The 14,149-nt window shown below is 41.8% G+C and overlaps 1 protein-coding gene across 22 annotated transcripts in view; it reads right to left on the bottom strand.

Moving 5' to 3' along the window:
• LOC141054300 (protein unc-80 homolog) overlaps window positions 1–14,149 on the bottom strand; it is a 305,587-nt gene that overhangs the window by 66,293 nt on the left and 225,145 nt on the right. For all 22 annotated transcript variants that reach the window (XR_012221396.1, XR_012221397.1, XM_073551595.1 and 19 more), the window contains 5 exons: window positions 9,009–9,189; window positions 7,574–7,842; window positions 2,697–2,831; window positions 1,981–2,122; window positions 397–493 (listed from right to left, as the gene is read on the bottom strand). Coding sequence is in view for 20 of the 22 variants with exons in the window: in XM_073551595.1 (XP_073407696.1) it covers window positions 397–493; window positions 1,981–2,122; window positions 2,697–2,831; window positions 7,574–7,842; window positions 9,009–9,189 (824 nt within the window). In the remaining 2 variants the exon portion in view is untranslated. The remainder of the gene's footprint in view (window positions 1–396; window positions 494–1,980; window positions 2,123–2,696; window positions 2,832–7,573; window positions 7,843–9,008; window positions 9,190–14,149) is intronic.

Here is a 14,149-nt window from a genome sequence, read left to right as displayed (position 1 = left end):
TGCGGTCCAGTGCATGACTGCAGAGGAAGCTAAGTGTTGTTTGTTTTTCCCTGTCTGTTATTTTCCTTGGTGTTTTATTAGTACAGCGGTGGGACCAGTGTCCGCAGTAAGGGATAGGTGCAGGGCAAGTGAGGGACTGAGGTATCCTGGTCGGCAACGGGTTGAAAGAACCTGTATAGGGAACGTAGAGGAGAGTTCAGAGCACTTCCTTAGGAGAGTACAGGAGGTGTCCTTTTCCCCGTTCCCTATTTGCAGGGCCCACCTTTGTAATTCTGTCCCCGGTGTCCCCTTGTTTGTCTTTGTTGGTTTTGTGACCGACCGATCGTCGGGTCGCGTCACGCAGGGCCAGTCGCCCTGTGACAGCTTCCTGGTCTAATAGAAATAAGAACCAGTTACCTGCGGAATGACTCTGGGGCATATGCCACTACTGTCACACAGAGCTTAATGCATTCACTAATGGAGAAGGCCATGTCTTCATTGCCATAGCAAAAATCTGCACAAGAAATATCAAGATCTACTGTTATTACTACATTACACTTTATGCACAATAGCCTTATCTTGATCATGACAATTAAAAAGATTTAGCTGCATAAATACATAGCTAGGGCACCATCATGGAATTTTAAATTCTGCAATGTACACTAAGAATTTAAGAGCTTTCACTTTTTTAGGGGATTTTTGGATGAAAACTGGAGGTTAACTGAACAAGCATGGGGATAGGCTTAAAGACGACATGTCACGATATTAAAAGAGAACCATTTTTCCATTTTTTTATGCGCATTACTATCCTAAGCATGCCTATATATTGTAATGGTGGTAGCCTGTATGCTGCCCTACTCACCGTGGTTATCATGTGACTTGCTGAGTTTTGTCTCTTGCAGCATTACTGCAACTTAGGGTCGTTTCTATTTTGTCATGGGGTTGTGGCCGGTCTTTGCAGGAATTTAACCCTGCTGTGTCCTGCAGAGATTGGATTCCCTGGCGTATCCCGCGTCAGCAGCCTCTATATCTCGCAGCTCCACCTACAACTCCCCACCCAAATGTTGGTTCCTAGTAAGTTTGCTCTGCTAGCGTCCAGTTTGTGCTTGTATGTTTGTTTCTTCCCGTTATTGACCCGGCTTGTGTATCTGTCCTGTCTGACCTCTCCGCTCCTGACCTCCACTACGTATCATGAACCTGTGCTGCTTGCCCCGACCTCAGACTGTCGGACCTTGTTTTTTGCTTTACCCTCCTGTACCTTGACCCTCCAGTCAGCTGCTGCAGTCCCTTGGAACTCCCTGGGATAGTACACGGTATCTAACGGTGGCCCATCAAATCCTCACCACCAGAGGCTCTAGTGAAGACCCGGTAGACACCTAGTCACGCGCCTCCATGGTAAGCCCGGCCCGTGGCACACTACCAGAGTTCCTGTGTTGCATTCCCGAGCGGTCGTCAGGCACGTCAAAGCGCCACATGTGGACACATCCACGTATAACCCATGTCCCTGCATACCCAATGTTAAAGATAGGTGCGCAGGACGATGCAGGATGCATGCGGAAGTAGGCGGAGCGCTGGCGGAGCTTAAGGGAGGAAGTACACAGCCCTACACAGACCAGACAAACACAAGAGTGAACTTAGCCTTAGTTGGTCATTTATATGCTGTTTTTATACAAATTTGTTTAACTTTGATACTATCTTAGTATATTCAAGAAATTAATAAAAGTGACTTTTTAATATAGTGCATGTCCTGTGAAATAAATGTATCATGATTTACTAGCAATCAAACTGCATTGTGGGGCCCCAATCAAACTAATACATAAGATGTAATTTTAGAAACAACATAAAAAAAAATCTGTCAGGGCGCACTACATTTTATTGTGAGGCTTTCCTTATAAAATAGAAATCTATAAAGTGGGATAAAAAAAATACTAAATTTAGTTGCCTAAAAATGTTAACATTTCTTTATGTGATATGGTATATCAGATATTATTAATTAGTTACCCAATGATTTAAGGGGTCGCTCAGCTTTAACCAACTCCAATATGTCAAGAATATCTGGTGTTTCTCCCTCCAAAGACTGCAGAAGGTCAAACAGACACTGAGAAGACACTCCCTTACTGGATGAGCCACTATTCACTCCATCCTGGAAGTTAGAAAAAAAACAAGTCATTAATTATCATACTCAGGTTCACATATTCAGACTCGAGACAGCTCTTTATGTGTTAGCTTGTCTGTGTGAGTATGTCTTATAATTAAAAAGATTAAAATTATATTGTGAAAAAAGTAAGAGATGGGCAGCTAACAACTCTGCTAGTGCTATCTAAGACTTGTTCTCTCCATAAGGAGAGATATTACCCCTTAGACCTCAGTCAGAGGCCTCTCTTTCGGCAAATCAGATGTCTTGCTTTGCACTGAGGAGGAGCAACAACCTGAAACATGTGTCTGCAAATAGAGACGCTGATTTGGCTTTATCCTAAGTTATGGGATAAGGTTGTTATAGGGTTGATATTGACTTTTATGACTGCTACTTCCAATAAATGGCACTAACGTTCAAGTCATCTTACTCTCTGAAGAGGCAAATTGCACAGTATTTGTTCATCATTCACTTGGTCAATGAATCTGGCTTCTATTGTATGCAACTAATAAAGTGTATCATGATAAGATTGCAATGACACTGTGATGAAATAGTGATAGAAGGTCTTAAAAATAAATCTCACTGGAAGGTCAAGCAGAGGAGCAACGCTGGCAAACAACTGAAGCACAAATGGTTTACGGTGCAGTACATAAAACTGTCGGCAGGCAAACTCAATAGCTTGACGAAGCTGTGGGTTACTTTCATAGTCAGCATAGACCTAAAAAAGAATAACAATGGTTCACATTTATTTTTAATGATAAGACCCAAGAATAAACAGTAATCTGCGCAAAAAAAGTAACCTATATCACGCTTGTATGAAACTAGTGTCAGGCTAGTCTCTGTTGTCAATGACATGCTGTACCAATATGTAACTGTCACTGTTAGCAGCGAATCTTTCTGCATGTGTCTCACACTCCATACAGAATAAATCGAGATGTTTTGAAAATTTTGTTTCCAATTTTTAATTATTTGCATATCACTAAAATTTCTATAGATCCTGTAGTTTCCTTAATTCGACAAGTTTTCCACATGCTGAGCACTGAAAAAACAAATCCCTCTCAAAAATGATGTTCCTACCCCCAACCAGTTCTGTAAAAGTGTGTAATTATATAGCTTACCGCGCTATACTGAGCAGATGTATGTAGCAGGAAAGAAGTCTATAGTGGACAAAAAGGGATTATTTATGCAGTTATCAATACTTACTTTTATATGAAGGGGTTGTAGAATATTCTTTATAGTTTAAGGTGCTTATCTGGCGGATACCTCGCCAATGGTATTGTGTTGGTGATTTCTTGTAGTGGTCAGTGATGCTAATAAAATAATGAGGATAGAATTAAAATAACAGTAATATTAATATCCCATGCTGAAATTTTTTATATTCACTGTACTCACTAGTATTTTCTAAGTATTTCTATTCCCTTCGGGGTGGTACCGTGGTGTTTGCTGATAGCCCAATTTCACAGTGCTGTACAGATAAAATTGGATCCAATTAATACTAGTAACCGTGAACTGGATAATGAGTCTATAAGGGTACCTCTGCACTTACTTGCACTTGGTTTTAGTGTTGAAAAAAGTAAGCAGGAACAATATCCTCTCATATGAGCATTGTAATGGAGCTTTAGCTACAAAAAGTTTGCTTTTACTGCTTAATAGTAGTGACCCGACCGAATCATCAGTGGATTCTGATAGAATGCTTGTGGTAATTCCTGCTAGCTGAACGGAGCAGGAGCGATGTTTGCTGGTTATGGTAAGGCACTAAACAGAAAAAAACAACCACTTAGTATAGTGTTGTTAGAGTGATCAGTCAGTCCTAATAGGACTCGTCTGGACTTAGTTATACCGCTTGTTGAGTCCCGCAATATGCCCAGGTGGTGGCTGTTAGAGAGGCGTTAGCTGTAAGCGAGGAGGATGAGACTGCACTGCACGTGGCGGGGGAGCGGGTGAACTCCAGCACCTTGTGTGCTCTGGCCGGAAGCAACAGCGAGGACGCGGCGCGATTAGGGGGCGGAGCTATGTGACGTCACAAGCTAGGCAAACAGATGGGTGCGCAGAGGGCACAAACCAACGCATTTCGAGGGAGACTTCCCTCTTCGTCAGGGCTGTGATGAGTGCCTGTCAGCCCGTCCTTATATATTAGCTCACCCAGCTGCAGCCATTTGTCTTTTAACAAGTCGCGGTACTAATGAACAGTCATTAATGACTTGCGATAACCCTCCTTTATAATGATTAGTGGATCTGATAGGGTTATAGCGCTTATTGTACTGTATTCAATGCATCACCATAATCAATCTGCTTAGTCATTTAAAAAGAAATATACGTCTAATCGTGCACCTATGTTTAAAACTTAGCTTATATTTAAATAAATATTCACCATTCTGATATATCCATTAAAAAATTATAAAAGGTGAATAATAAGGAGTAAAAATTTAAAAAATATATATTGAATACTAAAAATATGTGACTCACTCAATAAAATAAATGTATATATACCTCTTTAAAACATGCATACATTGCCCACCTTAATAGTGCAGCAATTAGTATAAAAAAAGAAGGTCCTTCACTGGGACCAGGGGCAGAAACAAGGGGGGTTATAAGGCAAATGTGAAAGACCCCTTTTTTAGCCTCTGTAGAAAGTAAGGATGAAACGGAAGGGGAATTAAAAAAAGCGATATATATGATTGGTATGCCATAAATTGGGAGAGGTGGTAGCAGTGAGTGTTGAAAGGGAAAAATATAAGGTTTAAGATACTACAAAAGCTATAAAATCGGCAACAGGGTCATCCCTACTTCAATCACTTATCACTAACCAGAATATCCAGCTGTCTGGTTTTTTGGCATGTGGGAGATGTTCTTGTTGCAAAAAAACAATGACACAAAGGAAACTACATACTTCCTTTTTAGACATGACCAATAATGAGTTCTCTATTAGAGATGAAATAGCTTGGCAAACAAAGGGAGTGATATATATATATACTCAGGTGCCCCTGCAATAAAATATATGTAGGCAGAACCAAGAGACGCCTAATTGATAGAATAAAGGAACACCTGGGCAACATTAAGAAAGGTTGTAAAGGTCACCCCTTATCACGTCATTTTTTGGACAAGCATAACCAATCTTAAAAGGGGGTATCCTACTGTGGAATCCAGGTGGTCCCCCAGAACCCCAGGAAGGGTAACTTCTTGAAAGCTATGTCCAGAGTCGAGTCTAAGTGGATTTTTACCCTTGACAGCTTGGCTCCAAAAGGCCTAAACTATGAGATTGAGCTACATGCTTTCTAATTTAAGCTGAGAAGTACCAATCTTAAACCTTATATTTTTCCCTTTCAACACTCATTGCTACCACCTCTCCCAATTTATGGCATACCAATCATATATATCACTTTTTTTAATTCCTCTTCCGTTTCATCCTTACTTTCTACAGAGGCTAAAAAAGGGGTCTTTCACATTTGCCTTATAACCCCCCTTGTTTCTGCCCCTGGTCCCAGTGATGGACCTTCCTTTTTTATACTAATTGCTGCACTATTAAGGTGGGCAATGTATGCATTTTTTAAAGAAGTATATATACATTTATTTTATTGAGTGAGTCACATATTTTTAGTATTCAATATATATTTTTAAAATTTTTACTCCTTATTATTCACCTTTTATTATTTTTTAATGGATATATCAGAATGGTGAATATTTATTTAAATAAAAGCTAAGTTTTAAATATAGATGCACGATTAGACATATATTTCTTTTTAAATGACTAAGCAGATTGATTATGGTGATGCATTGAATACAGTACAATAAGCGCTATAACCCTATCAGATCCACTAATCATTATAAAGGAGGGTTATCGCAAGTCATTAATGACTGTTCATTAGTACCACGACTTGTTAAAAGACAAATGGCTGCAGCTGGGTGAGCTAATATATAAGGACGGGCTGACAGGCACTCATCACAGCCCTGACGAAGAGGGAAGTCTCCCTCGAAACACGTTGGTTTGTGCCCTCTGCGCACCCGTCTCTATTTGCCTAGCTTGTGACGTCACATAGCTCCGCCCCCTAATCGCGCCACGTCCTCGCTGTTGCTTCCGGCCGGCTCACACAAGGTGCTGGAGTTCACCCGCTCCCCCACCACGTGCGGTGCAGTCTCATCCTCCTCGCTTACAGCTATCGCCTCTCTAACAGCCACCACCTGGGCATATTGCGGGACTCAACAAGCGGTACAAGTAAGTCCAGACGAGTCCTATTAGGACTGACTGATCACTCTAACAACACTATACTAAGTGGTTGTTTTTTTCTGTTTAGTGCCTTGCCATAACCAGCAAACATCGCTCCTGCTCCGTTCAGCTAGCAGGAATTACCACAAGCATTCTATAAGAATCCACTGATGATTCGGTGGCCACTACTATTATGCAGTAAAAGCAAACTTTTTATAGCTAAAGCTCCATTACAATGCTCATATGAGAGGATATTGTTCCTGCTTACTTTTCTCAACACTAAAACCAAGTGCAAGTAAGTGCAGAGGTACCCTTATAGACTCATTATCCAGTTCACGGTTACTAGTATTAATTGGATCCAATTTTATCTGTACAGCACTGTGAAATTGGGCTATCAGCAAACACCACGGTACCACCCCGAAGGGAATAGAAATACTTAGAAAATACTAGTGAGTACAGTGAATATAAAAGGTTCAGCATGGGATATTAATATTACTGTTATTTTAATTCTATCCTCATTATTTTATTAGCATCACTGACCACTACAAGAAATCACCAACACAATACCATTGGCGAGGTATCCGCCAGATAAGCGCCTTAAACTATAAAGAATATTCTACAACCCCTTCATATAAAAGTAAGTATTGATAACTGCATAAATAATCCCTTTTTGTCCACTATAGACTTCTTTCCTGCTTCATACATCTGCTCAGTATAGCACAGTAAGCTATATAATTACACAGTTTTTCAGTTTTAAACAGGAACCGACACAGTCCTGTCTCCTTACCAGCTGCATCTGAGTTATAATTTCTAGCTAGGTAGCGCCGTGTATACTCTACCCAGTTCTGTAAAAGGCTAGCTGTCACACAGTGACGATAATGTAAAAATGTAAGCTCTTTGTTGATGACAAAATATAAGATTTGCACCGGTTTGGGGTTTAGAAGCACTTTGGATCTGAGCTGCACTGATTTGGGTTTACATATGATAAAAGAATGAAAGACTATAAGCCATCTTATTATCTACTCAAAAATAATGTATCATTTTACTTTTCCATATATTTGCAGTGCATTTAAATGTATAGATAACATTTACATGCAGGTAGATCATACTAAGGAAACACCACTTATAGAAACATCAAAATCAAATTTTTTTTGTTGCAGAAAAAATTGTCACATCGGAAGTTTTTTGAAGGAATATTGTAATATATAACATGACATATATTTCCCTTATTAAATGCTAAATATTCTCTTACTTGCCTGCAACATAGTTGGGAGAATCCACTGGTATCCACTGAGAGAGAAGAGATGGTTGAAATGTACAGCTGTGTTAATGACAGTGGCAGCATATTGTCTAAGGAGGGCGCTGTCCTCTGGGTGAAGAATCAGAGCTCCATTAAAGACATTAAGGAAGAGCATTATCTCATCCCCCCAGGGAAATTCACTAGGCATCCCCAAAAACATCTCTTCAAGAAGCTTTATCCACAAGCTCTTGTGAAGTGTGTCCAAACCAAACAGTTCCTTCCCACCTAGAGGAATATAGAGAAACCAAAACTCCTGAGAATACAGTAAATAACTATAAGGCTATGTGCCCATGTAGCGTTTTTCATGCAGAATAATGCTGAGCGGAAACGCACACCCACTCCCCGGGAAAACACATGCGTTTTATGACGCGCTTTTGTAAGCATTTTTGACGCTTTTGTTAAGCATTTTAGCATGCGTTTTCCTATGCGTTTTTGCAATACAATTGAATGTATGCGGAAACGCGTGCGTTTCCGCAAAATTAATGAACATGCTGCGTTTTTTTCCGCTTAGCGTTTCCGCAGCAGAAAAAAACGCGCCATTAGCACAATATGTGCGGATTCCATTATGTTTCCATGGGATGCTTTTCTTAAGCGTTTCCACAGCAGAAATGCGCGTCTAAAAGCACTGCGGAAACGCTTAGAAAACACAACGTGGGCACACAGCCTTAATCTGAGTTTCCACACTCAGTTATTTCAATGCGGTTTATAAAGGCAAATCCAGGAAGGGATTCTATATATCATAAGACATCTGTAAAACCACCGAAACTGTGCTTTTTAACTGTAATTTTATTAAAGTTCACAATAAAGTAGAGTGTAGAGTCATAAGTATTCAAAAAGGAAAAAGGCATAGAAAGAATATACCAAGTAAAATTCTGATAATAATCTAGTTTAAAACAAAAACAAGGGGAAATAACAAAGACAAATTAAAAGATGTGAGGGAAAGTAGACCTACTGTATATCACAAGACGAAGGGTAGAGAGGTGGGTTGGAACAGAAAGAAGTGAGGCGCAAGGTGTTGTAGTCTCGGCTCTGTCAGATTACTAAGAAGCATTTTGTAGTGTCTAGAATGTCTAGACGTATAGGAATAGTGTGGCCGACCATTTCCTCTTCCCCCTTGGTGGAATATTTAGCAAGTAATACAAGGTTTCAAGGGGAAGGCAGGTATCAAAGAGGTCCTCGACTAATCTCCTGACCATGCCCCAGAAAGGAGTGATGAGGCTGCACTTACTGTAATTTTGTATGTACTCTCGGCTTTTGCTTCAAGGGCTGCATAAAAAATCTGAATGTGGAAACCCAGCCTTTTAGTTCTTTCAGTGTCCCAGTATGTCCCCCAAAGTTGCCTCTTCCCTCCAATGATGTTTTTTCCAAAGTATAAAATTCTGAATACTTACCTTGAGGATCACTAAAAAGGGAGAATTCTGCATCAATGGCACTACGTGGAAATGACGGCAGACGTAAGAGATCTTCTTGTAGCATGGAAACATGAGACTGTTTATGTGCACTGGGAATCTTCTGAGTCAGTGATATCAGAAAGAGAACTCTTCCAACTTCCTCCAGTTTACGGGTAAACACCTAAGAAAATGTTATATATTGATGATCATAATTATTTATTTCCAACCGAGAATCTAAACAATTCACATCATGGTGTTCATTTGCTGTACAGTATTTCAGAGTCGGACATGTGTCTTCAATGCCTCCCTAAGGTGGGAAAAGTTCCACGACAATTGGAAGAATCCTCCCTACAACAAGAAGAAGGAATGCTTGGATATCTACCTACTAGTGAGTTAAAATTCAGAATACATATGCCTCTGTGATCTGATTTGGGATTGAAATTGGCGACATATCTATAATGATTATGCTTAAAGTTTTTGGAGGAACTCGATAACTCCAAGCTGTGCCATTTCAACTACCATCTTACCGATGTATACTATCTGGTGCCTCAGATAAGTCAGTATGAAAAGGTAAGAGATACAAATTTTTCATTTATTCATCTGAAATCTGGCAGTGCTTTCTAAATTATGCCATCATGTGCAAAAACTACTTTAATGTTTAAAGTGTCCTATGTCCATTTAAACACATTAAAGTAAAACCAACGCTTCAGTGGCTTTTTTGGAAAAAGCTGTCATGTTTGTGAACTTCAGTTAAAATAGAGACACCAAATACAATTTTTATATAGGTGTAAAATTATATGTAATATATAGAAAAATATGTATATCTATATACATAAATTATATATATATATATATATATATTATATAAAGCTCAATGTGGGTGTGTATGTATGTATGTATGTATGTCCGGGATTGGCATCCGCACCGTCGTAGCTACAGCCACTAAATTTTGCACAGTCACACGTCTGGACCCCGAGAGCGTCATAGGCTATGTTGTGAGGCGAAATTTTAACCCCGCGCATTCCAATTCACCAAACAATTTTTCCCCTATCAACATAATGGGGAAAAAGTGAAAGGAAAAGTGTTGGAGGCAAATTGACAGCTGCCAGATGTGAACAAGGGGGACTGAAAGAATGAGAGCGATGGCGCCAAAGAGTATATACCGTACAGTTGCTAAGGTGGAGCCCTGACATAGGATACTCACCACACACGGGGATATGAACACACACACAAAATGCGCCACACACTACCACATGCTTCAACACATATACCACCCTCAGCACACATTTCACCACACATACACCAACCTCGCCACATAAAAGTCGAAACACAAAAGTCGCCACTCAAAACTAGCCACGCTGTCCCAGAGCTGTTTAAAAGATGAAAAATGAGCTGTGATTGGTAGCTATCAGCAACAGTTTTCTTTGTAGACAGTTGTGGTAACTAAGGCCTATAATTCTTATCATTTCTATGGTGTTATCGTCCTTCTGTAAAGCTGGAAATAACACAATTTATTACCATGCCAACACAGTGGCAATAATATTAAAAGCATTGTGCGCGAATTAGGACAAAAATACCATTAATAAATTACATATGAATCAGTAAAAACAGGCAGACCCACTTAGATAATACTAAGAATATACATATCTCAAATCTGTCCTAATGAAACTTAAAACAAGCTGCCCACTCTCCTTCTCTCATCTGCTCTCCCTTTCTCTGCTTCTCCTCACTGCTGGCGACATATCTCCCAATCCTGGACCCCCACAGTTCATAACCCCCATTACTACCCCTTCCTACCGCTCCCTATCTAATAAAAACTACCACAATCTTTCCAACTTAAAACCTGTGCCATTGACACCCAACCCCCTGCTCCCTCTCTCTGGAGCACTTTGGAATGTCCGCTCCATCTGCAATAAGCTTCATGTGATTCATGACCTCTTTCTCTCTCGCAATCTTGCCTTTCTCGGCCTCACAGAAACCTGGCTGAGACCCTCTGACACCGCCTCCCCTGCTGCGCTGTGTTACGGCGGCCTCCACTTCACCCACACTCCTCGCCCTGGCAACAAACACGGTGGAGGAGTGGGTCTTCTCCTATCTTCCAACTGCACCTTTAACCCAATCCCACCTCTTCCCTCCCTAATCCTCCCCTCTTTTGAAGTCCACTCTGTCCGCATCTACTCTCCCTCCAACCGCCAAGTGGCAGTCATATACCGACCTCCAGGCCCGACCACTGCCTTCATTGACCAGTTCTCTACCTGGCTTCTTCACTTTCTTTCAACTCACATCCCCACTATCATCATGGGTGACTTCAACATCCCCACTGATACCCTTCAGTCAACAGCCTCCAAACTTATGTCTCTTACTTCATCTTTTGGACTTACTCAGTGGTCCTTCTCAGCCACCCACACAGATGGACATACTGTACATTAGACCTGGTCTTCACCCGCCTCTGCTCTCTTTCTAACTTCTCCACCTCCCCTCTCCCTCTATCTGACCACCATCTACTCAATTTCTCATCCCTGTCTTCCTCTCCTGGCACCCATGTCCAGCAACATGAGCACCCCCGCAGAAACCTTGCACATCTAGACACTTACACGTTCTCTGATTCTATTCTACCACTGGCATCCATATTCTCACTCCAAGACACAGACACTCTCGCATCAGCTATTGACACGGTCGCCCCTCTCATTCATGGCAGAATGCGACGTACCAACAGACAACCCTGGCACAATAACACCACTAAAAAGCGCTGGCAAGTGTCCAGGGCTGCAGAGTGGAGTTGGAAGAAAACAAATTCGCAAAATGACTTCACTGCGTTCAAACAGGCAACACTCGCTTTCAAATCTGCCCTCACTTCTGCTAAACGGGCCTACTTCACAACCCTCGTATCTTCCCTATCCTACAATCCCAAACAGTTATTCAAAACTTTCAACTCCCTCCTCCGCCCACCACTGCCCCCTCCAACCTCCCTCATCTCTGCTGAGGACTTTGCCACACACTTCAAAAATAAGATCGACCAAACAAGGCAAGTCTACATTGTTCAACCACCACAACCCCTTTGTATACCAGACCAATGCCCAAACCCCATAACCTCACTCTCCAACATCACTGAAGGGGAGCTTAATCGCCTCTTCTCCAAATCGCACCTCACAACCTGTGCACTTGACCCCATCCCATCCCACCTCCTTCCCAACCTCACTACCACACTTATCACATCCCTAACGCACCTCTTCAACCTATCACTAACGTCCGGTACCTTCTCTTCTGCTTTTAAACATGCCACAATCACGCCTATCCTTAAAAGCCAACCCTTGACCCAACCGCTATGTCCAGCTATCGCCCAATATCACTGCTCCCATTCGCTTCCAAACTCCTGGAGCTGCACGTCCACTCTGAACTTTCCTCCCACCTCTCATGTAACTTGCTCTTTGACAATCTATAATCTGGTTTCCGTCCCCATCACTCCACTGAGACAGCCCTGACCAAAATTACTAACGACCTACTTACAGCCAAAGCAAACGGACAATACTCTATACTCCTGCTTCTAGACCTGTCCTCTGCATTCGACACAGTTGACCAGTGCCTCCTACTACAAATCCTCTCCTCCTTTGGCATCAAAGACCTTGCCCTATACTGGATCTCCTCATACCTTTCAAACCGCACATTCATCATCTCCCACTCCCACACTACCTCCTCATCCCACCCTCTTTCTGTTGGAGTCCCCCAAGGCTCTGTTCTAGGACCCCTACTCTTCTCAATTTATACCCTTGGCCTAGGTCAACCCATAAAGTACCATGGATTTCAGTACCACCTTTATGTTGACGACACTCAGATCTACCTCTCTGGCGCAGATGTCACCTCTCTGCTGTCCAGAATCCCGAAGTGTCTATCAGCCATATCCTCCTTCTTCTCCTCTCGCTTCCTCAAGCTCAATGTGGACAAATCTGAACTCATCATCTTTCTTCCATCTCACAGATCTTTCTTACCTGACCTATCTATCACAATTAATGACATCATGCTTTCCCGGAAGTCCGCTGCCTCGGAGTAACCCTTGACTCTGCCCTGTCCTTCAAACCACACATCCAAGCTCTTTCTACCTCCTGTCGCCTCCAGCTCAAAAATATTTCCAGAATCCGTCCTTTCCTCAACCCTCAATCTAAAGAAATACAGCACAGAAGTGGATTAAATACCCACAAATTCTCACGATACAGAGTAACAAGTCAGCAATAGAGAAATAACATAAAACATAACTTTTAATAATTAATGTAAAAGCTACCAAAGATAGTAGTGCAAATAAATCACTAGATCAAATGGGTACTATTTTTCGCAATCTTTGTTGTGGTTGAGGCCTTTTAGAGATGCACAATCTGTCTATCCGCTTGTTTAATATCGGCTCACGGACTGATTAAAGCGCGCATGACCGGAAGTTTCGGCGCCATATTGCCTTCCGGCAGTATTGCGACCTTTGTCACATATTTTACTTCCGCCCTGCTGGCACCGATTAAACATGAGTGCGCATGTCCGGAAGTGTGGCGGCCATTTTGCTTTTGGGCAGTATGACGCAACCGGAAATAGGGCGGCCTTTGCCGCGGGACACGCCGGCGTTTACACACTATTGCTTTGATTTGAATGAGGTATAGGAGGTGGGCGTTTCTTATTAATACACTCATCATGTGCCTGCGTTCCATAAGGGGTAATGGTGGACGGCGTGCGTTCCAAGTCATCTCAGGTGGATGTATTCTATTTGATTGGCAGTTTATTTAAGTACCCTCCTCATCAGTCTGCCTTACTCCATTGTCATCTTAGGAGGCAGCCTGTATACTCTGTGATGATGCCCATTTTGTGCTAATAGGTCCCCTGAAGAGTCAATAAGTGACGAAACGCGTCGGGATGCACAGGGACTTTGTAGGGCTATGGTTTATAGGGATTAGATGTGGATTGCCCTTGTTAGGGCGGGAGTTATGGGTGTCAGAATTTGTAGCTCAAACAGGGCTTGTATAGGGTGAACTCCCCTTTTCTTCCTGACCTGATATGACTCTGATGGGACATCTGACCCTGGACATCCTCCATCTTCATGTGGTGAGATCTTTTCTTTTCACATTATGTTGATGGCTTTATTATTTTGATGTCTTTGTTACATA

Source organism: Dendrobates tinctorius, unplaced genomic scaffold, assembly GCF_039654945.1.
Source record: "Dendrobates tinctorius isolate UK_male_01 unplaced genomic scaffold, ASM3965494v1 ptg000177l, whole genome shotgun sequence".
NCBI lineage: Eukaryota > Metazoa > Chordata > Amphibia > Anura > Dendrobatidae > Dendrobates > Dendrobates tinctorius.
The sequence above is the reverse complement of the archived record's forward strand: the minus strand, read 5'-3'. Positions and strand labels throughout refer to the sequence as shown.